Source organism: Procambarus clarkii, chromosome 5 (genome assembly GCF_040958095.1).
Source record: "Procambarus clarkii isolate CNS0578487 chromosome 5, FALCON_Pclarkii_2.0, whole genome shotgun sequence".
NCBI lineage: Eukaryota > Metazoa > Arthropoda > Malacostraca > Decapoda > Cambaridae > Procambarus > Procambarus clarkii.
Window position 1 is genome coordinate 20,968,535 of NC_091154.1, and position 26,185 is coordinate 20,994,719.

The following is a 26,185-nucleotide window of genomic DNA, read 5'->3' on the forward strand; positions in this document are numbered from 1 at the left end:
ATAACAGAATAATGTAAATCAGACCCAGGCCTTTTCTATAAATTCATTAAAAGCAAGCTGCAGGTAAAGGATAATACTCAGAGGTTGAAAATGGGGGACAGATACACGGAAAATGAAAAGGATATACAGTATGTGAAACATTAAATGGAAAGTTCCAAAGTGAGTTTCTACTTCAGGGAACCAGACAATAAGAATTCCAGAAAACAACATAGAGCACATAGAGGTGTCTAGAGACAAAATGAAACAAATGCTCTTGGAGCTAAGCAAGAACAAAGCAGTTGGCCTAGATGGAGTTTCACCATGGGTTCTGAAAGAATGTGCAGTTGAGCTCAGCATACCACTTCGGCTGATTTTTAAAACATCCCTGTGTACAGGAGTCATGGCAGATGTGTGGAAACAGGCTAACATAGTTCCAATCTACGAAAGTGGCAGCAAGGAAGACCCCTACAATTATAGACCTGTATCGTTGATAAGTGTAATAGTCAAAATATTAGAAAAATAATCAAAACTAAATGGGTAGAACACCTGGAGAGAAATAGTATAATATCAGACAGACAGTATGGTTTTTGATCTGGAAGATCCTGTGTATTGAATTTACTCAGTTTCTATGATAGAGCCACAGAGATTTTACAGGAAAGAGATAGTTGGGTTGACTGCATCTATCTGGACCTAAAAAAACCTTAAGACAGAGTTCCACATAAGAGGTTGTTCTGGAAACTGGAAAATTATTGGAGGAGTGACAGGTAAGCTTCTAACATGGATGAAAAATTTACTGACAGAAAATGAGGGCAGTAATCAGAGGCAATGTATCAGACTGGAGAAATGTCACAAGTGGAGTATCACAGGGTTCAGTTCTTGCACCGGTGATGTTCATTGTCTGCATAAATGATCTACCAATTGGAATACAGAATTATATGAACATGTTTTCTGATGATGCTAAAATAATAGGAAGGATAAGAAACTTAGATGGTTGTCATGCCCCTCAAGAAGACCTGGACAAAAGTATATGGAGCACCACTGGCAAATGGAATTTAATGTGAATAAATGCCATGTTATGGAATGTGGAATAGGAGAACATAAACCCCACACAACCTATATATTATGTGAGAAATCCTTAACCCTTAAATGGCGCATGGCTATATACTGATTGACACCCACAGGCGCAAACGAAACAAAATTTTTTCTTCCTAACCTGTTAAGTTGTGTTCCCTGATCACAGGGGAAAAAAAAAAAAAACTTCAATTGTACTTACCGGCAATGTAATTGAGCCGAGAAGATGGATGATGACGTCACAGTTTGCATGTTCGCCCATGCACTGTGTCCCCCTGAGGCATCGCGTGCGCTCTTTAAGCAGCCACAGTTGCCACGAATTTATTTTCGCGTCATTATTTACAGTGTCTAGGCGTGTATTCTTTGCAATATTAGTCACTAATTATGTTGCACATAATGTCACTTGACAGTTATTGTCAATATATGTTGCACACATCGAGTATACACATGTGCACACAAACGTTTTCCATTACGGCATTATATTATGTACAGTAATCACAATGTTCATTATTTTATATGTACACACTAGCACGCACTATGTACAGGTTTTTGCACTAGTATTGCACATTTAGAAGTCTTGGAGTGTGTGGTAGTCGTTGAAGCAGTCGACAGCACACAATGCAACTCCACACCCTTCACACCATGTTTGCACCATTCTACGTTTCTGTTCTCTTCGTTTTGTTGTTTTACAAACTATGCAAGCACGTTGGCCTCTTGCACGCTTTCCACCTGGTGGCAAATTCTTTAGTCTGTGTTGCTGAAAGGCATCTATGTGAGCGAGCCTGGGTGTTGCCGCATGCTGCAACACTGGGTTCATGATTGGTCTTCGTATGCCAGGGACTTCTTGACCAAACTTTGCTAATAACTGTGTTGCAAGTGTAAAAGCAAAAGAACGGAAAATAGGTTTACATCCAGTTTTCACCAGATACAAATTATAGCAGTTCAACATGCTCATGTCAACAAGATGGAAAAACACTTTTTTTCGTCCACCTCAATGTTTTCCGCACACACTCGATAGTGCCAATCATCATGTCAGCCTTATCAATCAAACGCATGTTGAGATTGTAGTCAAGAACACAATCTGGCTTATATACTGGCTCTCTCGTTACACGGTGCACCTTGCCACTGTTCACCATTGTACCCTCATGAACGATTGTCAACAGGTTCACTTCTCTCGTCTTTCCACCGTACTGAGAGTATTTCATCACATTTCTGTACCTGGCACTCACCAACTGCAAGTCCACCGCCAAACGCTGGCATTTCCCTTCGTGGCTTTACTGTGCCAACCAACCCGGTTCTATTTTCAATCAAGAACCTAGCTAGCAATGGACTTGTATAGTAATTATCTGTGTATAGGATGTGGCCCTTGTTCATCCATGGTGCCATCAGTGACTTCACCACACTACCAGAGAAACCATGTTCGTCGTTACCGGGAATGTCTACATCGCCAGCTGAATACAGAATCATGTGTAACACGTATCCTGTTTCACAGTCACACAGTACAAAGAATTTCAATCCAAATGTGTTTCGTTTGGAGGGAATATACTGTTTGAATGAAACACGTCCTTTGAATAGTACAAGGGATTCGTCAATCACCAGCTTCTGTGCTGGTACGTAAAAATCTCTGAATTTTCCAATCCCCTCATTCATATAGTGCCTCACTCGCCAAAGTCTATCCTCCTCAGTCCGGTCCTCATTAGTTACAAAATGCACACACCTGAGGAGTATCTGAAATCTGTCTCTGGACATATATTTCCCGAAGAAAGGTGTTGGAATAGTCAGATCTTTGCTCCAGTGTTTCATCAACATACATATTGAAAGAAACACATACATTTCACCTATATTGGTGTTTTTCCAACGTTGCAAGCGTGAAAATTCTGTTATCTCTTTTCTAATGAAATGAGCCGCATGAAGGTTAATTTGGTGTACAATACATTCCATGAGCGGCTCATCATAGAATGCGGTAAAATAATCACATTCACTCATATCATCACCATTATCAGGGAAAAGATCTGTAATCCCAACATCTTTATTGTCAAAGGCAGGAATTCGGAATATAAAACCAGCACCATCACTCCACACTAGTACACCTGGTGTCCTGCAAGACGCAGGGGAGGCAACAGGGGACGCAAAAGGGGACGCAGCAGGGGACGCAGCAGGGGGCACTACGGCGAGGAAGCGATGCACCCCGTGGACCAGGAGCTGAAGCCCATCTACGCACAGTATGGCCGCTACGTGCACGTGAGGTAGAGGCACATGAACATGAGGCTCTTGGTGCCACATGTTGTTCCATACGGTGGCGCTTGGCTGGGCGAGACGCTGTTGACGCGACAAAATCTTGCCCAGTAACACCACTGGTACTGGCACCAGGCTTGGTAACACTATGTTCTGATTCCACTTCACTAAAACCAGAAAAAGAGTCACCTTCCTCTGACTCGTCACCGAAAATATCCTCAGACTCTAAATAAGCACAGGAACTGTGTGGTCGAGGGTGAACTGGGGTAGACACTGGGCGAGGTGGCATGGGTGAGCGTATAGGCCTCGCCATGGGAGGCGACTGTATCTCATTTTTACTGTCCGTGCTATCAACATCGGTCAATTGTGTGTAGTCTTTATCAATATCAGAGTCATCAAAGTCACTTTCCTCACCATCGGAAAATAATTCACTGGTTATTTGCTCTTGGGAGAGTGATTGCGTGGGGCGTGCCCAGGAAGTGTTCGGCCGTGCGCTCGACATGGAGGCTGCTGGGTAACTGAGGCCTTCCAAGCGATGGTAGCGCGAGCTGGATTTTTTTTCAAAATGGCGGCTGTTTACTATAGGCCCTGGGTAGCGTATGGGGGCCCCCTATACCCTGCGGGCCTTTCAAATCATGCGCGGTATGCCCACGCATCATATGATGCGATGCACAATTTACTGCAAGTCGGGCAAAGCATCATATGATGCGATGCGCAATTGAAGGGTTAAAGAATTCTGATAAAGAGATGTAGGGGTGGTTCTAGATAGAAAACTATCTCCTGAGGACTACATAAAGAATGTTGTGCGAGGAGCCTATGCCACGCTTTCTAACTTGAGAATTGCTTTTAAATACATGGATGGCGAAATACTAAAGAAATTGTTCACGACTTTTGTTAGGCCAAAGGTAGAATATGCAGCTTCTGAGTGGCCCATATCTTAAGAAGCACATCAACAAACTGGAAAAGGTGCAAAGACATGCTATTAAGTGGCTCCCAGAACTGAAGGGCAAGAGCTACGAGGAGAGGATAGAGGCATTAAATATGTCAAAACTAGAAGACAGAAGAAAAAGTAGTGATATGATCACTACGTACAAAATAGTAACAGGAACTGATAAAATCGACAGGGTAGATTTCCTGAGACCTGGAAGTTCAAGAACAAGAGGTCATAGATTTAAACTACTTAAACAAAGATGCCGAACAAATATAAGAAAATTCACTTTCGCAAACAGAGTGGTAGACAGTTGGAACAAGTGAGAAGCTGGTGGAGGCCAAAACTGCCGGTAGTTTCAAAGCGTTATATGACAGTGTTGGGAAGATGGGACACCACGAGCGTAACTCTCATCCTGTAGCTACACTTGCATGCGCTGAGGAAACCCTCGGTGCATGCAGCCCGAGTACTGGGGAATCACTCCCGGCTCGCACACCACCTAGAAGACAGTCACCACACTCTGGGTACAGTGCTGAAACAACCACAGGAGCTGGAGCACACAAATGTTGCCTATACCATCAGCCTCAGAACTGAAGGATGGATAGCCAGACAAGGGTCTGGGGCTCCCCTTCCCCCTCCCAGGAAGGGGGGAGCTGCGCAGACAGCGGCGCGGCGACAGGTGACGTCATGCTCGCTTTCTTGTTTCTTTTTGGGGAGTTCTATCCACTAGTTTAGCCTTTGGTAGCAATTTTAACCAGAATATGGGTTTGTTTTGGAATGCTTACCTTTTTGGATGCTTGACCCGGTCGATGGCAGACATAGAATGCTTCCAACCACACGGGGGGTTTCTATAGGCCATAGTTCCTTGTGCCTCTCTAAGGGGGCCAGGTTCTGGTCGTGGTCCCCGGTAGGCCCTAGAACTCCATACACATGACTGATACCAAAGTCTGATATTAGCATATCAACCTGGTATAAATCCGGGAAGCCGACGAGGCTCCCCCCAGAAAATCAGCCCAAAAAATTTCAAAGTCCCAAGTTCTGCGAGTTGTGACTGATTTATTTGTTGACCAATTTCATTCTATCTTCACATATTTAGGGACAGGTATGCACTCTCCAGGATGTAAAGGTTACAAGAAATTCAGATAAAAAAAAAAAAAAAAAAAAAAAAAATTGATGAACATTGATGATGACATTGATGAAAGTAGTTGATATTAGTAGAAGGCATCCTTCAGTCTCGGGAGACTATGGAGTTGCGCTCTGGTTCACTCCAGGGGGCAAAACCTGGGCAAGTCGGTATGGAGGAGAAGCTGTTACCCATGCAGCAGATCCTCCCCTCTCAACGTTGCTGAAATTATCCAATGGAAAGGCAAATGCCAATTCACCTGGTTCCAGCAGCTGCCAGAACGAGGTCGAAGTCAACAACGAACTGCCTTAGGGGCTCCAACTCCGGATTTTTCCTCGAGGTTGACTCCTGAAGCCTTTCCCAAAAGAGGGGTATAGCTGCAAGGCAGCGGAGGTTTAGAATCGGGGTTTTCCTTCCCCTAACCATCCATTCCTAACTGATATTAACATTGGGCAATGTATTTATATGATATAAAACAAAATATAGCATAATAACATACTTATTATTTATTATAACATACTTTATAGCAATGCTATAAAGGCACCAGCTGCATATCCACTTTGTGGACACTTCTTACTACTATTCTTCTTCTTTGAGCATCAGACAGGTGCTTGCATCTCTTTATTACTGCATTATCTATCAGTTCCAGTTAATAGGAGCTGTTCTAATCAACAACAAAACTTTCTTTTTAACAAATTTGTCTAAAATCAATTTCTGAAAATATTTTGATGAAAGTCTCAAGACGCTGAAGCCAATAAGCTTTAAATATGAGCGGTTTAAGGGTTAAGGGAGCAATCCCCGAACACTCCAGGAAAACAACCCTAACAGCCTAAAGGCACACATAAGGAAACCCTGAGTATGCTAAACTCCTTGCTCACACATTACAACACAGTTCACACAGGATCAGTCCCAAAGGCAAATCACCAATTAGCTGACGACAGGAGATTGGAGCCAGGGCACTGACTCCAATGTGCCTGGTTACGAGGGCAGCCAGGCACTGACTACCATCAGCAAGAACTCAGGGTGGAGCAGCTGGCTGACCCGGGCTGCCCCCCCCCCCCCAAAAATGAGGTGGGGTGAATGCGCTCACACTAGTCTCGTGAAATTCTGTTTGTTTACATTGCAGGGGGTAGTTATTCTGATGGTTTGGAGGTCACTCATTTCTAATCAGCAGTGGCCTATTTTGTCTGTGACTTCCTGGGTGTCTTCCCCAGTGGCAGACAGACTTGAATATATTCATAGAAATTTTATCATACATGTCACTGCTCCCTGAACCTCTCTTACTGAGGGGCCAGGTTCTGGCTCGTGGCCCTTGGAAGGCCTTAAACAATTTATGACTGATGGCACCTAGTAGTTTGGCACTATATCAGCATAGTGGTTTCAGGAAGGCACAGTGAGGAGAATAATTGGAGCAACATGAGGGATTCACACCCTCGACTTGGGTACTGCCAAGCCGCACAACTTACCTCTGGTCCATGACATGGTTTAAGTTACACAACCTGGGATTCCACTCAATCCACATGACATATGGAGGCCCATACTGAAGACAGTCCAGGTTTTAAGTATAACATCCATGCACTCTGGTATAGATAATACCATGCTCCAGCATGCTCCAGCATCAAATACACAAGGAAATTACACTAACATGATACATCAATGAGAAAATCAATTGAAGCAATGCTTGGACTCGAACCCTCATGGTCCAGAGGTGAGGTTTGAGGCTTGGGATTACCAATCAAGGCTTTGAATCCCAGCATTGGCCCAATTGATTTTTTAAATAACTATATTTTACAGGAAAACATTAGAATGCATAAAGAGCATGAGAAGCCAAGGCACAGCAAATATACTGTACAGTATACAATATACAAAATTACCTTGTCTGTGATAAAATAGAAGATACGCCGTGGAGTACTCTTCTTCACGGGGTTTCTGTCGAGTTACTGAATCATCGTTAAAATGATGCCACTCTCCTGTTACAGGATTACGTGCAAAGGCTGTGTAATGCCCTGCTTGTGCAACTGTAATAGAATATTTTATACAAATTATACATTATAACATTTTTATTTCAGTATGTACATAGATTATATATTAAGTAAACTAATTTGCATTACAAAAGCAATATAAGACAACCTAAATTATAAACCATTGTCATGAAGGCTTTATGAAGGGTCTACACAGCTACAAATCAATATAGCACCTTCTTGCATTTTAATACACCACCACCACTATCCTAATTCCTTTTAAAAGGGCATTTGGATTAAAAGGGCAAATCCAAAAGGCATTTGGATTTAGTGGAGACATGATGCTCAGCTCACTCTTCCCTCATACACAAGTATAATAAATGTAATAACTAAAGTGTAATTACTTAAGTGTAGTTACAGGATGAGAGTTGTGCTCGTGGTGTCTCGTCTTCCCAGTACTCTTTCTTCCATGATGCTTTGAAACTGCCAGTTTTGGCCTCCACCACCAGCTCACTAAACTTGTCCCAACCATCAGCTGCTCTTTGCAATATTTAACTTCATGTTTTTTTCAGTAGCATTTTTTTTTTTTTTTTTAGTTTGAACATGTCCTCTTATTTTTGAAGTTGCAGTTTTCAACAAAAATGTCAGTTTTGTCAATTGGTATTACTAGTGCTATGTTCAGAGCATGATGCAGACAGCCACTGCACACTCTCATTGTTTACATTGTCATTATTTGGTGCAGCTACACATCATGACATGACCTCATGCTACTGTAGAAAATGAACTTATGCAAAAATGATTCGTATTCAGGATTTAGTGATAATGCTGATGATAACAACATTGTGCCTACATTTAGTAATAGGCATGATATATTGGAGACATTATCACAGCCAGTCTAACAAAGGTTATCATGCAATTGATATTTTTAGTGGGAAAATTCCGTGGTGTAGTGGTAAGACACTCGCCTGGCGTTTTGCGAGCACTTTGTCATGGGTTCGTATCCTGGCCGGGGAGGATTTATTGGGCACAATTCCTTAACTGTAGCCTCTGTTTAACTCAACAGTAAAATGTGTACTTGGTTGTAACAACGATTCATCGCGGCAGGGGATCGAATCCCAGGGACCTGCCCAAAACGCTACGCGTACTAGTGACTGTACAAGAATGTAACAACTCTTGTATATATCTCAAAAAAAAAAAAAAAAAAAAAAAAAAAAAAAAAAAAAAAAAAAAAAAAAAAAAAAAAAAAAATTTACTTACCACCCATGTGACAGACACAAGCATACAGGTTGTACAGCTGACTAGTGCTGGCTTCACTTGCCACATAATCTGACACATCTAAGCCATCGAGAGGGAAGATCACCTTGTCATCTAACTTGGTACTCATTGTTCCATGAAACAAGAACCTGCAGAAACAACTCAGTATGTAGTTAAATATAGGACATGCTATGGAAATATTATGTCAAAATAAAGTTGATGAAGTTGAAGGTCTAAATAGATGCTAGTTATAACAAAAATATATATTCAACGAATCCAAACTTTACGTGAATGTAAAATAAGTTGACGAAAGTTGTCCCATATGTGTGTTTACTAAATTCATACACTGAAGACAAGCTGAGGAGATGCATTAGGCAGTAGAGGCTTACTGTCTCACATAGTGAGAGATACTGACTTGTATGTTGCATACTGCTAACTTTCCTGCTAGTACTCTACATCATTTGGGATGCAGCACTTACAGATTTCTTGAACACCATTGATAAAGTTATCATTGAATTCTGGGATTTTCTTTTTTCACATTCGATAACAGTGATGCAAAGTTTTCAAATAGTTCTGCCAACAATTTACATTTAGTCAAGCCTATATCTGCAGGTGGTACAAACAGGATTGTTACTGACTTAACTAAATGAACTGTGAGGTTCAGTTCCTGAGCCGATTATGTGGTAGGAGAGTGGAATGCATTGAAGGAAGAGGTTCTTACCCTTTAAACAGCGATTATCGTCATGCATGGGGGTAACGCGGTTATCATCGTATGTTGAATTCAATTATTACTGTCTGGAATTTACCCATATGATGCTAATATCAATAAAATAGCTCTAAGTAGACGTAATAGAATTTACCTTGACTTGAAAAAATCCTGCTACTGTTTCATGTTTACCTTAGTATGTGAATGTGGTAATCATTACAAATGTTACCAGCCAAATGTGGTAATCATCATTTTATCAAATTTCCATTGTAATTTCATACATATATCAATGATGTTCACAAGGTTTCCTCAATTTTATATGCATGTAATGAAGTATGCCAGGTCAACAGGTCATCCATCATTTGATCGTCATAATAAAGGAACCACAGAAGACCTATTGGCCCGTACAAGCTGCCTCAAATGGGCCAATGCAAGGCAACTCCTATTTATATTGGTATAAATAGGAACTCCCTCATATGATCCATTTGGTCTATTTGAGGCAGCCCCTACTGAGATCGATATAAATATGAGCTGCCTAAAATAGGCCGATATGAGGAAGGTTCTATATATATATGTGTGTGAATGTGTACTCACCTAGTTGTGTTTGCGGGGGTTGAGCTCTGGCTCTGTGGTCCCGCCTCTCAACCGTCAATCAACAGGTGTACAGATTCCTGACCCTATTGGGCTCTATCATATCTACACTTGAAACTGTGTATGGAGTCAGCCTCCACCACATCACTTCCTAATGCATTCCATTTGTCAACCACTCTGACACTAAAAAAGTTCTTTATAATATCTCTGTGGCTCATTTGGGCACTCAGTTTCCACCTGTGTCCCCTTGTGTAATTACCTAAGTGTAGTTACAGGATGAGAGCTACGCTCGTGGTGTCCCGTCTTCCCAGCACTCTTTGTCATATAACAGTTATATGCATGTGCTCCTTGTGTTAAATAGCCTGTCTTTATCTACCCTATCAATTCCCTTCAGAATCTTGAATGTGGTGATCATGTGCCCCCTAACTCTTCTGTCTTCTAGCGAAGTGAGGTTTAATTCCCATAGTCTCTCCTCGTAGCTCATACCTCTCAGCTCAGGTACTAGTCTGGTGGCAAACCTTTGAACCTTTTCCAGTTTAGTCTTAGCCTTGACTAGATATGGACTCCATGCTGGGGCTGCATACTCCAGGATTGGCCTGACACATGTGGTATACAAAGTTCTGAATGATTCTTTACACAAGTTTCTGAATGCTGTTCGTATGTTGGCCAGCCTGGCATATGCCGCTGATGTTATCCTCTTGATATGGGCTGCAGGAGACAGGTCTGGCATGATATCAACCCCCAAGTCTTTTTCTTTCTCTGACTTTCCTCTCCCAGATGATACCTTGTACCTGGCCTCCTGCTCCCTCTACCTATCTTCATTACATTACATTTGGTTGGGTAACTCTAACAACCATTTGTTCGACCATTCCTTCAGCTTGTCTAGGTCTTCTCGAAGCCTCAAACAGATTTAAGCCTTCTGTCTTAATCCTTATCATAATTTTGGCATCGTCCGCAAACATTGAGAGAAATGAATCTATACCCTCCGGGAGATCATTTACATATATCAGAAACAAGATAGGACCGAGTACAGAGCCCTGTGGGACTCCACTGGTGACTTCACGCCAATCGGAGGTCTCACCCCTCACCGTAACTCTGCTTCCTATTGCTTAGGTACTCCCTTATCCACTTATCCACTAGAGCACCTTACCAGCTACACCTGCCTGTCTCTCCAGCTTATGTACCAGCCTCTTATGCGGTACTGTGTCAAAGGCTTTCCGACAATCCAAGAAAATGCAGTCCGCCCAGCCCTCTCTTTCTTGCTTAATCTTTGTCACCTAGTCGTAGAATTCTATTAAGCCAGTTAGGCAAGATTTATCCTCCCTGAACCCATGTTGGCGATTTGTCACGAAGTCTCTTCTCTCCAGATGTGCTACCAGGTTTTTTCTCATAATCTTCTCCATCACCTTGCATGGTATACAAGTCAAGGACACTGACCTGTAGTTCAGTGCCTCTTGCCTGTCGCCCTTTTTGTATATTGGGACCACATTCGCCGTCTTCCATATTTCTGGTAGGTCTCCCGTGACCTACTATACACTATGGAGAGTGGCAAGCAAAGTGCCTCTGCACACTCTTTCAGTACCCATGGCGAGATCCCGTCTGGACCAACAGCCTTTCTAACATCCAGATCCAGCAGGTGTCTCTTGACCACCTCTCTCGTAATTTCGAACTCTTCCAAGGCCGCCTGGTTTACTTCCCTTTCTCCTAGCACAGTGACCTCACCTTGCTCTGTTGTGAAGACCTCCTGGAACCTCTTGTTGAGTTCATCACACACCTCTGTCATTCTCTGTATACCTGTCCTCGCCTGTTCTAAGTTCACTACCTGTTCTTTCACTGTTGTTTTCCTTCTGATGTGACTGTGGAGTAGCTTTGGTTCGGTCTTGGCTTTGTTTGCTATATCATTTTCATAACTTTTCTCTGCTTCTCTTCTCACCCTGACATACTCATTCCTGGTTCTCTGGTATCTCTCTCTCTGCTTTCTGGTGTTCTGTTATTCCGGAAGTTCCTCCACGCCCTTTTGTTCAGTTTCTTTGCTTCCATACATGCCCTATTATACCATGGATTCTTCTTTTGCTTCTCGGATTTTTCCTTTTGGGCCGGGATGTATCTGCTTACTGCCTCCTGACACTTTTGGGTGACATAGTCCATCATATCTTGTACAGACTTAGCTCTGAGGTCTGTGTCCCAAGGTATTTCCCTTAGGAAGCTTCTCATCTCATAATTTCCCTTTCGGTATGCCAGCCTTTTGTTTCCTTGTTCTTTTTGGGGGAGATAATTCCTAGCTCTACCAGGTACTCAAAGTTCAATACATTGTGATCACTCATTCCCAAGGGTGCTTCCATCTTGACTTCCCTTATATCCCACTCATTTAGGGTAAATATCAGATCAAGCATTGCTGGTTCATCTTCTCCTCTCATTCTTGTTGGTTCCTTGATGTGCTGGCTTAGAAAGTTTCTTGTTGCCACGTCCAGCAGCTTAACTCTCCATGTTTCTGGTCCTCCATGCGGGTCTCTGTTCTCCCAATCTATCTTCCCATGGTTGAAGTCTCTCATGATTAGTAGTCCAGATCCATTCCAGCTAGCAACAGAAGCTGCTCTCTCTATTATGTTAATGGTGGCCATGTTGTTTCTATCATATTCCTGTCTGAGTCTTCTGTCATTTGGTGGTGGATTATATATGACTACGACTATAATTTTTTGCCCTCCAGTTGTTATTGTACCTATTATCTAGTCACTGAAACCTTCACATCCCTGAACAACCAACTCCTCAAAATCCCAGCCTTTTCTTACCAGCAGAGCTACACCACCACCACTTCTTCCTTCTCTCTCTTTCCTCATAAAATAATAGTCTACACACACGTGTGTGTTTATTTGTGTGTGTAATTACCTAAGTGTAATTACCGAATGAGAGCTATGTTCGTGGTGTCCCGTCTTCCCAGCGGTCTGTCATATAATGCTTTGAAACTACTGACGGTTTTGGCTTCCACCACCACCTCTCCTAACTTTTTCCAACCGTCTACGACTCTGTTTACAAAAGTGAACTTTTTAATATTTCTTCTGCATTTTTGTTTAGTTAGTTTAAATCTATGACCGCTTGTTCTTGAAGTTCCAAGTCTCAGGAAATCTTCCCTATCAATTTTATAAATTCCCGTTACTATTTTGAACGTAGTGATCATATCACCTCCTTTTCTTCTATCTTCTAGTTTTGGCATAGCAAATGCCTCTAACTTCTCCTCGTAGCTCTTATCCTTCAGTTCTGGGAGCTACTTAGTAGCATGTCTTTGCACTTCCTACAGTTTGTTGATGCGCTTCTTAAGATATGGGCACTACACAACCGCTGCATATTCTAGCTTTTGCCTAACAAACGTCATGAACACTTTCTTTAGAATTTTGCCATCCATGTATTTAAAATCAATTCTGAAGTTAGAAAGCATAGCATAGGCTCCTCGCACATCGTTCTTTATGTGGTCCTCAGGTGATAGAAAACTATCTAAAACCATCCCTAGATCTCTTTCATCAGAATTCTTTATAGATTTCTCACAATTTATAGGTTGTATGGGGTTTATGTTCTTCTATTCTACATTCCATAACATGGCATTTATTCACATTAAATTCCATTTGCCAAGTGGTGCTCCATATACTTACTTTGTCCAGGTCTTTTTGAAGGGTATGACAATCATCTAAGTTTCTTTTCTTTCCTATTATCTTAGCACAACCCATTCTCGCACTTTCTTACAGTCAATATTGACTTATTAAAAATATGCATATGTGACATACTAAACATACTAGTTTACCTTGAAAAGCTTCATAGAAAACACCGACCTTACCTAACCTTCTTAGTATGTTAAGATAAGCATCTTATTGCTTCGTAATTACAATTATTACTTAACCTATTATAGGTATAGGTTAAGTAATAATTGTAATTACGAAGCAATAAGATGATTATCTTAACATACTAACAAGGTTAGGTAAGGTCGGTGTTTTCTATGAAGCTTTTCAAGGTAAACTAGTATGTTTAGTATGTCACATATGCACGTATTTAATAAGTCAATATTAACTATACGAAAGTGCGTGAACGGGTTGCTTAGCATCATCAGTAAACATGTTCATATAATTCTGTATTCCATCTAACAGATCATTTATGTAGACAATGAACATTACCGGTGCAAGAACTGAACCCTGTGGTACACCACTTGTGACATTTCTCCATTCCGATACATTGCCTCTGATTACTGCCCTCTTTTTTCTATGTTAGAACATTTTTCATCCATGTTAGAAGCTTATCTGTCACCCCTCCAATATTTTCCAGTTTCCAGAACAACCTCTTATGTGGAACTCTGTTGAAAGCCTTCGGTCCAGATAGATGTAGTCAACCCAACCATCACTTTCCTGTAAAATCTCTGTGACTCCTATTTTGAGGTTATCTTGAGATGATTTCGGGGCATAGCATCCCTGCGGCCCTGTCCTGGATTAGGCCGCCTTTCTGTTACACACACACACACACCCCCAGGAAGTACCTTACCTTGAAGTGCTCCCGGGGCTTAGCATCCCCGCGGGCCGGTCGTCGACCAGGCCTCCGTTAGCTCATAGCTGCTGTAACTCCCAGGTACCCATTTACTGCTAGGTAACAGGGGCATCAGAGTGAAAGAAACTCTGCCCATTTTTTTTTCCGCCTCCACTGGGGATCGAAGCCAGAACCATACAACTACTAATATGAAGCGCTGTCCACTCAGCTGTCAGGCTCGATCATAGAAACAGCAAATTTACACAAGATCTTACAGACCAAAAACCATACCATCTGTCAGATATTATATAATTTCTCTCCAAGTATACTACCCATTTAGTCTTCATTATTTTTCCAATATTTTCACTATTACACTTGTCAATGATACAGGTCTATAATTGAGGGGGTCTTCCCTGCTGCCACTTTTGTAGATTGGAACTATGTTAGCCTTTTTCCACACATCTGCTACGACTCCTGTACACAGGGATGTCTGAAAAATCAGCTGAAGTGGAATGCTGAGCTCAGGTGCACATTCTCTCAGAACTAATGGTAAAAATCCATCAGGGCCAACTGCATTGTTCTTACTTAGCTCCTTGAGCATTTGTTTCATTTCGTCTCTAGACACCTCTATGTGCTCTATGTTGGTCTCTGGAATTCTTATTTTGACTGGTTCCCTGAAGATCTCATTATGTACAAACACACTTTGGAACTTTTCGTTTAATGTTTCACACATTTCCTTTTAATTTTCCGTGTGTCTGTTCTCCATTTCCAACTTCTGAATATTATCCTTTACCTGCAGCTTGCTTTTAATGAATTTATAGAAAAGGCCTGGACCTGATTTACATTTGTCTGCTATACCGTTCTCAAAGTTCCTCTCTGCCTCTCTCCTTACTGACATATAGTTGTTTCTCGCATCTTTGTATTGCTGGTATGTTTGGGGGTTTGGCCTCTTTCTATAATGATTTTATGTTTGTGTCGTTTGATCTCTGGCCCTCTTGCAATTTCTGTTGAAATAACAGTTTCCTAGGTCTGCATCTCTGTTTTGGTATAAATGTTTGTGTGCCTTTAGCGAACAGGTCTGTCCAATTATACCCATGAAAAAAATTTCTAGGATTCCAATAGCATCCTCTCTTGAAATCGAATTTAACAACTGTTTCAACGTCCCCATTCTCTACTAGATTATATCGCAAAGCGTATTTAATGTCCAATAGGACATGATCACTCTTTCCCAAGGGAGGAAGGTTCTGGATGTCAAATACCTCCTCCTTTCCTGGTGAATATTGGATCCAGTACTGACGGAACATCCCCCTTCCCTCATTCTTTTGGTCTGCTTTACGTGTTGATACATGAATGTCTCCAAAATGAGGTTTATAAATCTGCCTGTCCAGATGTCCTCTGTTCTTGCCTCGTAGGCTCCCCAGTAGGCTATTGCCTTAAAGTTGAAGTCTCACTGTACCAACAATCGGGATTTATCTGTGTGCTCTTACCATAATCTCTCTCATGACCATTATGAGGCCCTCTCATTTGTCATCCAGTTCTTCCTTTATCCATGTGTTGCTTTTGGTGGGCTGCAGGCATTTAAAATTACAAGCTACCATTCTGATTAATGCCTGCAATGCCATTATGTCAACTCGTCGAGGGTTTTCAATTATTAACTCTTACCTTCAGGTGTTCGTTCACCAGTACAGCCGCCACTCCTCCCTTCCTAGTAGTCCTGTCACGTCTCCAAACTGAGTAGCCTCTTTGGAATATGACGGGATTTAAAATATTTTCTTTAAGTTTTGTCTCTGTTAGTGCGACATTATATGGGACCCTAACCACCATGCTGCACTGCCCTAAAATATGACATACCCGTGGTGTGCCAAAAATAAAGTCTTTGCAAAAAAAAATTTGTCATTCAAAAATTGTTACTCTCCCCTGATCATATACATATTGAAAATATTGCACAAATGTACTTTGGCCACATTGGTGTCTACAAAATGGCATGTGACGTCACATGCCACAAGCTCGATGGTTGTCCGTGCCGGAGACTCCCGGAGGCAGTCGCGTGCCCGATTCAACAAGCGCGAGTTGCCACAAATATTTTTGTTCCTTTTTTCTGCACAATTACAAATACTGTACATTTTTGTTTTTTTCTGGCTAATCCTATGTATAGTGAACAAGTTTACAATAATAAGGCAGTAGAACTTTCATACTATTCAAAGAAACTGTGTTACATGTATTACAAATGTGTCCACATTCAGATTTTCTATATTGCATGTTCAATTACTGTATTTACATTTACAACTTTACACATTGTACACTATCACACACTATATACAACACTATGAACACTTAGAACTGCACGAATGTGTGATAATCAATGATGGATCTTCCCTTCTGTTCCTTACATTGTGTGTTTTTGCAAACAACGTGGGCATGTTTACTCTTTTCACGTGTTCCTGTGCTTGGCATATAACCAAGTTTGTGTACAGCAAGATGTGGTTTACCAGAGTCTGGCAGGAACTATGTGAGGCATTGTTGCTAGCACTCCACACAGCACAACACTGCCCTCCACCCCATATTTTACCAGCAGTAGCGACACTAGAGCAACACTGAATGTACGGATGGGTGGTCTCTTGCCAGATTTAACGAGTTACATGTTGAAACGGTTCAGCACTGCAACGTCAACAAGGTGGAAAAACAATTTCTTGGTCTACTTCACAGATTTTCTCACCCACTCGACGGCCCCAACCATGATGTAACATTTATCTACTAAATGCATATTTACATTGTAGGCAATGACACAATTGGGTTTATATATTTTCACCCCTATTGCAAAACTGACTTTGCCACTGTCCTACACTGTGTGAATAATTGTCAACATATTCACCTCGCCTCTGTCCCTCCAGCACACCGATAACATTTTATCACACTTTCTCAGTTGGCATTCACTCACTGCAATGCCAAACACTGGCCTTTCCCTCCTGTGGGCCTTGACAGCGCCACATATGCCGGTGTTGTGGTCAAGGAGGAATCTGGTCAGCAAGGGGCTGGTATAGTAGTTGTCCGTGAACAGGATATGTTCCCTAGTTCAGCAGCGGTTCCATGAGTGTTTTCACGACACTGTCTGAGAACCCATGTGGATCTTGACCTGGTATGTCAACGTCTGTACCTGAATACAAATCATGTCCGTGATGATACCAGTTTTGCAGCCACATAACACAAAGAACTTTAGATAGAAACCTGTGCCATTTTGATGGAATGTACTGCTTGAACGCCAGTCGTCCCTTGAAGAGAACTAGCGCTTCATCAATCACGACATTCTGTCCTGGTACAAAATAATTGTGGAACTTTCCCCTCAATTCACTAAATATCTTCTGCACTTTCCACAATCTGCCATGGCTTTATTCATTAGCATTGTTCTCAAAGTGGAGGTGCCTGAGATGCAGCAGGAACCTATCACGTGACATGTCCTGTTGAACAAGGATGTTGGAACAAGGATGTCTCTGATCCAATAATCCTGGATAATGTGTTTATCTGCATGCATCATCATCACGTACAATGCTAAAAACACACACATTTTCTCCATAATTGTGTCTTTCCAAGTCATGCATGAGGCAGGTAAAATTCCAGAGGCAAGGAGTTGCAGAGAATATCGGTTCGTCTCTACAATGAGATGGTCCATGAATGACTGATCGAAATATGCCATAAAATAATCAATTTCAGCCATATCATCACCAGTATAGGGGAATGAGGGTGTCACACCAACAACGGTATCATCAAATGCTGGAAATTGTGGGACAAAATTGTCACAATCCTCCCACACAAGTACATCTACATTTTTTGTTTTGGTGCCAACACCACCAACTACCCAAGCACAAGCACCACCAGCAGGAGCCCCAAAAACTTGATACCTGGTTACCTGGTTAATGGGGTTCTGGGAGTTCTTCTACTCCCCAAGCCCGGCCCGAGGCCAGGCTTGACTTGTGAGAGTTTGGTCTACTAGGCTGTTGCTTGGAGCGGCCCGCAGGCCCACATACCCACCACAGCCCGGTTGGTCCGGCACTCCTTGGAGGAATAAATCTAGTTTCCTCTTGAAAATCTCTTGGCTCTGTCGCCTTGTGCTAGAGCTGCATATGAGTATGACATTAGATGATGCTGTTCTGCATAGTATAGGACTACCACGAACACTTGATGTCGAGGGCCCACTGTCGTCTCTGTTCTCAGGCTGTGTGACACATGGAAGCTTGCCTCGGCATGTTGCTGGCACAGTAAAACTCCACCTAGTAACACCAAAGCCGCTTGCACAGTTCATCAACACTGCTTGTATCTGAGCCTGTGTCACTGAATCCAGAAAATGACTCATCACCTACACTATCACTCAGTAGACTTACTTCAGGTGACATTGATGGTGACACAGATGGTGACGGTACATCCAGTGGTGTTGTCGTAGGGTGGCATGGCAGGGAGGCTGAGGTGTGTGTACTGTATGCACACTTCACATTGCTCATTTCAGTGTCCATATCACTACTGTCAGACCCCCTGTGTAAGGTCTTTTTCAGGACTGTAATCATCACTGTCACTAATATGTTCTTCATCAAACAATACGTCATGTATTTCGGCATTCGAGTCGTTTTTCAACGCCGCAGCTGACTGTAGATTAGGAGCTCGTTGATGATGCATCAGACATGGTTGCTACTTTGAAACCGAGGCTCCCCAGGGCCGTGGGGCATGCTGGAATTTAAAAAAAAAAATAGTGGATGATCACTGGAGGCCTCAGGCATCCATCTCATACCCAAGTCAGTGCACGTCTGTTTTGAATCCTACAATATACCTTCGATCGCCATGTGGTGCTCTGCGCACCCTCAATCCAGCATCACATGTCGCTCTGCCAGTGCAGTGGTTAAGCTGAATTCTCTCTCTTAATGCCAGTATTTTTACTTAACTTCATCTTTGTTGGTAAATACAATTTTCAGGAACATGTTCCCTTTCCCCTTTGTCCTTACTTCCCTTTCCTCTAATGATTGTTATTTTGTTTTTATGTACCATTTCACTAACTTTCTAGTCCCTAACACTTTGTAGAAAAAACACCTTTATCATTTCTATTCCCATTTAGATGTTTCGCTTCGAGGTTTATTTTCAGCTTTTCTCTATCTTCGTTTTAGAGTTCTTGTCTTATTGACCAAAGTTTGCCATCCTTATCACTCTACAATTGCTTGGTATTTTTAGGCACTTCTGTCATTTGTTTCACTCCATGTAATGTAACCCTTAACCCTTAAACTGCGCATGGCGTATATATACGCCCTGAGTAACATGTCCCATGGTGCGCATGGCGTATATATACGCCATAGGGTGCCAGGCCTGATTCAAATGGCCCGCGGCTACACGGGGTTCACAGTAGCTTCCTCAGGACTCTTGTAAACAGATGCCATTTTAAAAAAAAATCATGGGCAATATTCTCAGGTGTGAGAGGCACAGTACTGTTGGAGCAACCAAGGCCGGCGCACGCAGCATGAGCGAACAGCATTGATGTTCAGCTTGTGACCACAGCATCGCCGAAAAATGTCAAATATATAATTGTTATTATTTAGCGATGACAATATTACAGATGACCAATGACTGTGATATAAATAACCAGGGTTGTGATAATAGCAGGATTGTTGTAATAATTAGCACTGTGGGAGGAGTGATGCTGAGAGACGGAGGGAGACAGCATCGTTTACTGACTGTGTGGCCACCTGTTATTGTTTGCATTCACCATACCAGGTCAGTGGTTCTCTATGGTGAACACAAATGTAGATACTTATATATAATGTGTGTATTAGTGTAATAACAGCAAAAGGATTATATTGGGAGGAGCCATATGGGTGACGGAGGTGACGTCGTCTGCACGATTTGTCTAGCTGTTTAGAGGGTGGCCACTATGCTCTTTGGGCGCACTACAAGCTTAGGTGTACAGTTACGGTGCATAAAACATGTAGATATTTATATATAATATGTGTATATAGGGTAATAACACTGCAAAAGGTATTGTTGGGGGAGAAAGTTTAGTGCGTGTGACCTTGAAAGAGTGAGGGAGCCGCCAGCCGCCATCTGTGTATAGCGACGACTCTTAGTGCCTGAACTAACTATATCAGCTTAGCTGTACAGTTGTGGTGAACAAAATATACACATACTTATATATAACGTCTGTATATAGTGTAATAACACCACAACTGGTATTGTTGGGGGAGAAAGTTTAGTGCGTGTGTTGAGGGAGTGGCAGCGAGTGGCTGGCTGGAGTGTGGCGGTAACTCCTCGTTGCTTTTCGACTCTCAATACCAACTTAGTGGTTCGTTATGGTGACCAAAACATGCAGATACTTATATATAACCTGTGTATAGAGTGTAATAGCAGCAAAACTATTTGTTTATAGTTTTATAAACATAATAATTGAATCACTAATATGCACATCATACTTTTGAGTATAGCGATTATTCACCACGTTTATTATATAAATATATTACAATACACACTATTGAATAATATTACTGCAAAAAAACTAAGAAAAAATCAATCGGAGACATTGAAACAATTAGGTAATAATATCTTTGTGGCAACTCCCATCTGTCAACGCGAGTGACGCTGACCGGGTCTGACGACCGCTCTGTCAACGCCCACTTTTTGCAAGACTTCCTCGGTCAATTGCGCCCAAAATATGTCACCTACGATTTTTTTTTATTTTTTCCGTGCTCAGGGGACACAAATTAACATGTTTAGAAGACGAAAAAAAAATTTTGAATTTTTTTTTTCTTGCGCACAGGGGTGTAAATGTCCCAAGGACCCCTGAGCAGTGTAAGGGTTAAGGGGCAGTTCTCGTCTCTCTCATATTTTCCTATCCTCCTAAAATCACTGGCATTTTCCTTTGAATTGAGGCCTTCTCCTAAACCTACTATTTTCTCTATGATTTTCATCTCTTCTGCTGCTCTGTCCACCTCTACCTAGAGGTTACCTCAAGATAATTTCGGGGCATAGCAGCCCTGTGGCCCAGTCTTCGACCAGGCCTCCTCGTTACTGGACTGGTCAACCAGGCTGTTGGATACAGCTGCTCACAGCCTGATGTATGAGTCACAGCATGGTTGATCAGGTATCCTTTGGAGGTGCTTACCAAGTTCTCTCTTGAACACTTGTGAGGGGTCAGCCAGTTACGCCCCTAGATGAAATTTCCTTTCCTATACACCCAAAAATTATTATTGTGTTACACAGTTCCTTCTCTCCAGATGTTCTTTCACACTCCTCTCCACCATCTTGCATGGTATGCACGTTAGGGACAATGGCCCCAAGTTCAGTGTCTCCTGTATGTCTCCGTTCTTGTGAATCAGGACTAGCTAAACCTTAGCTGTTTTACAACTTTTTGGTAGTTCACCTGTTACCAGTGATCTGTTAAACACCATGGAGAGTGCCAAGCACAGTGCTTCTGATACCTCACCTCTTTCAAAATCCATGACAAGATTCCATTTGGGCCAACAGCCTTTGATACGTCCAGTTCCCATAAATACTTCCTTACCTCACCACTATCTTACCTAAAGATCAATCTCTTATTCCTCCAGTGATGCCCGATTAATCCTTAAACTGTGCAACACGTCATATGATGTGTTGAGTAACTTGCTATAAATTGCGCATCACGTCATATGATGTGTTGGAGTACTACACTAGATTTAAACGGCCCGCGGATACACGGGGTTCACCCTCACCTTCAACAGGGCTCTTGTAAACAGACACCATTTTTTTTTTTAAAATCGTGGGCCACATTCCCGGGTGTAAGGGTCCTCAGTACTGAATGAGCCACCAAGGCTGGTGCACGTAGAATGAGCTCATAGCACTGCTGTTCAGCTTGTGACCACAGCATCGTCTAAAAATGCCATAATATATATGTACATGTTATTATTTAGCGATGATAGTATTACAGAAGACCCCTGACTGTGATAAAAATGACCAGGATTCTGATAATAGCAGAATTGTTGTGATAATTAGCGCTGTAATGGGAGGAGTAACCTTGAGTTATCTTGAGTTGATTTCAGGGCTTTAGTGTCCCCGCGGCCCGGTCCTCGACCAGGCCTCCACCACCCCCAGGAAGCAGCCTGTGACAGCTGACTAACACCCAGGTACCTATTTTACTGCTAGGTAACAGGGGCATAGGATGAAAAAACTCTGTCCATTGTTTCTCGCTGGCACCCGGAATCGAATGCGGGACCACAGTATCACAAGTCCAGTGTGCTGTCCGCTCGGCCGACCGACCGGCTCCCTAATCTTGGTGGGGTGGGAGGTTGCGTTGTCTGCTGACTGTGTGTGACCTCCTACTGTCTGGACTCACTATACCAGCTTAGTTGTTCGCTATGGTGAATAAAATACGCAGATACTTGTATATAACGTCTATATATAGTGAATAAAAAAAAAAAAACAGTATGGTGGAAGGAGAAGGGTGGAGAGTAAGGTGAGGTGAGGGAGGGAGTGAGTGGCAGCCAGTGGCGGGCTGCCACTGCCACTCAGCATACCAACTTAGTGGTTTGTTATTGTGAACACAAATGTAGATACTTGTATATAATGTGTATATATAGTGTAATAACAGCAAAAGGAGTGTGGGGAAGAAGCCATTTTGGTGAGGGAGGTGGGGACATCTGCATGATTTGTAATGTGGTGGCCACTATGCTCTTTGGGCACTATACCAGCTTAGTTGAACAGTTATGGTGAACAAAACATGTAAATACTTATATATAATGTGTTTGTGTATATAGGGTAATAACACCACAAACAGTATTGTTGGGGTAGAAATTTTAGTGCGTCTGACTTTGAATGTGTGAGGGAGGCAGCCGCCAGCTGACTGTGTGTAGCGACGTCTCTTAGTGCCTGAACTAGCTAGATCAGCTTAGTTGTACAGTTGTGGTGAACAAAACATGTAGATACTTATATATAATGTCTGTATATAGTGAATAAAAGCAAAAACAGTATGGTGGGAGGAGAATGTGGGCGAGTGAGGTGTTGAGGGAGGGAGTGGCAGCGAGTGGCTGTCTGGTGTGTGGCGGTCACTCCTCGTTGCCTTTTGACTCATAATACCAACTTAGTGGTTTGTTATGGTGAACAAAACATGCAGATACTAATATATAACCTGTGTATATAGTGTAATAACTGACAAAGTATTTGTTCACTGTTTAATGAACATAATTGAATCAATATACACACCATAATTTTTAGTACAGCGATGATTCACACATTTTATTATATAAATATATCACACTACACACTATTGAATAATATTACAGCAAAAAAACAAAGAAAAATCAATCAGAGAAATTGAAATAATTAGGTAATTATCTCTTTGTGGCCACTCCTGCCTGACAGCTGGGGCGAAGCAGAATGCCTTGGACGCACGATGAGTCAGCGCCGTTTTTTTGCCAGACTTCCCCGCCCTATAGTGGGCAAAATATGCCACTTACTATTTTATTATTATTTTTCCCATGATCAGAGAACACAAATTAACAAGTTTAGATTTTTTTTTTTTTTTTTGGCTATGCGCCTGTGGGTGACAATGGCCAAATAGCCCTTAGCAACACAAGGGTTAAATGCCTCCTTTTAGTTCAGGAACTTCTATTTGTTCTATTGTGAAGACCTCCTGGAATCTCTTGTTGAGTTTCTTGCACACCACCTTGTCATTCTCAGTGAAGCTATCTGCCAATAGGGTGTTTTTCTCCTGATGTGGCAATGAAGCAATTTGGGTTGGGTCTTTTCTTTATTTGTTGTCATTTTTGTATTGTGAAGCTATGTCAATGAGCAAGATACAAGAAGCCACTGAGCCCCAACCAGCAAGAGAAATTTCATTACATTCACTACTGACTTTTGCTCAAATTTAAATGTTCAGTTTTCTAATCAATATGAGGCATACAAGATATTAACCCCTTAACTGCGCAGCCTCCAAATATGACATCCCCCCCCCCCCCCCCAGTGCGCAGGAAATAAATTCTCTGGAAAAATTTATTTTTTGTTTTGAAAGTGTCAAAAACCCTTCCCCGAGTATGGGTATAGTAACAGAAGGTCGAAATTGTACGTACTTTGGCTGCTATGGGGTTCGTAAGTTGGCCCGAGACGTCATCATTCCCTGGTCGCCTGAGACGTCATCATTCCCTGGTCACCAGTGGCAGGATGCGCGAGTTACCGCGAATATATTTTTGTCCATTTTCCGCGCACAGTTCCAAATACATTTTATTTGCTTTTATGTGCCAGTCCTATGTATAATGAACACGTACACTATATATTATGGCAGTAGAACATCCGTACTGTCCGAAGACACTGTGTTACGTGCATGACAAGTGTACACATATCCGGCACATATTTACATTGTATAATGCTAATGTATGTATATATAAAGTCTATTTACAAACTATACACTATCACACACTATGTACATTTACCATCAATACACTCAGAACTCCGTGAGTGTCAGCTGCCACACCCTCACTCCTCCAACATCTAGTCTCTCCCTCACCAAAATAGCTTCTCCTAACATACTCCTGTTGCTGTTATTACACTATATACACACACATTGTATATACCCATGTACATATGTGTTCACCATAGCGAACCACTAAGCTAGTATGGTGAGCAAAAAAATAGTGGCTGCCACACACACAGTGAGGCTAACTCAATTCTCTCCCTCACCACAATTACTCCTCCACAATGCTACGCACAGTGATTATTATCACAACAGTCCTGCTGTTATCACAATACTGGTCACTAAATCCTGTAAATACGTAACTGACATGTTTATTTTAGAAAAGAACCTAAGAAGTCGTTTGAAGGTTCCTAGACGGACGAAATAATGCTGTGGTGCTGTGAACATCGAGAACAGCATTGAATCATTAATATTTGAACATTGTACACAGTCATTATCACACTCAGGCTCTTCTGTAATACTAGCATGGCTAAATAATACAAGTTATATATATATTTTGACATTATTAGGCGATGCTGTACTCACAAGCTGAACAGCAGTGCTGTGCGCTCATGCTGCGTGCACCGGCCTTGGTTGCTCACTCACTACTGAGGCTCTCATACCCGGGAATGTGGACCACGATTTTTTTTTAAAGATGGCGTCTATTTACAAGAGCCCTGAGGAAGCTGATGTGAACCCCATGTATCCGCTAGAGTTTTGAACGGAACGTGAAAAATACAAATACCTGGAGGCGCGTAGCGCACCCCAGACGTGGGCCTGCAGGCGCGTTGCACAGTTAAAGGGTTAAACAGCAATCACCGATAAAAAACTACAAAATTACTACAACAATAATAATCCATTAAGAAAACAAACAAAATAAACACTAACCGTTCTAAATGTATGATGAGGTAGGGTGGATACCGCCAAACAGATATCGTTTTTGTAGCTGGTTGTTTTCGTTCGCATTTAGGGCAGAACCACGAATCTGTTTCCTCTAGTGTCTCACTGTAAACAGAATGGAGAAAAATGTTTTTGTTTCAACTTAAATTCATTAAAGCATGAATCAATTACACATACTGTAGTAGATAAATCAACCAAAATCATTTGAAGGTATCACAATCCCATTCTTTTAGCAATGTATTTTTCATAAAGCATACTGTACAATCTATATGAAATTTAAAAGCAATTTATTTACACTAGCCATATCATATAAACGAAGTCCAGCTAAAAAAAAAATTAATTAAATATAGAATAACTTGAAAAATTCTCTGCTAATTATGTTACGGTAAGTGTAATTACCCAAGTGTAGTTACATGATGTGATCTATGCTCCCCCCACCAACCCAGTACTATGCGTCATATTAAGCTCTAGAACTACTAATGGTCTT

At 41.9% G+C, this 26,185-nt stretch overlaps 1 protein-coding gene across 1 annotated transcript in view; it reads right to left on the bottom strand.

The window, feature by feature from the left end:
* Nucleotides 1–26,185, bottom strand: part of LOC138373604 (ubiquitin carboxyl-terminal hydrolase 15-like) — a 61,354-nt gene that overhangs the window by 10,101 nt on the left and 25,068 nt on the right. The window contains exons 3-5 of the mRNA XM_069339912.1: nt 25,687–25,803; nt 8,555–8,700; nt 7,211–7,354 (exon numbers count right to left, since the gene is read on the bottom strand). Coding sequence (XP_069196013.1) covers nt 7,211–7,354; nt 8,555–8,700; nt 25,687–25,803 — 407 coding nt within the window. The remainder of the gene's footprint in view (nt 1–7,210; nt 7,355–8,554; nt 8,701–25,686; nt 25,804–26,185) is intronic.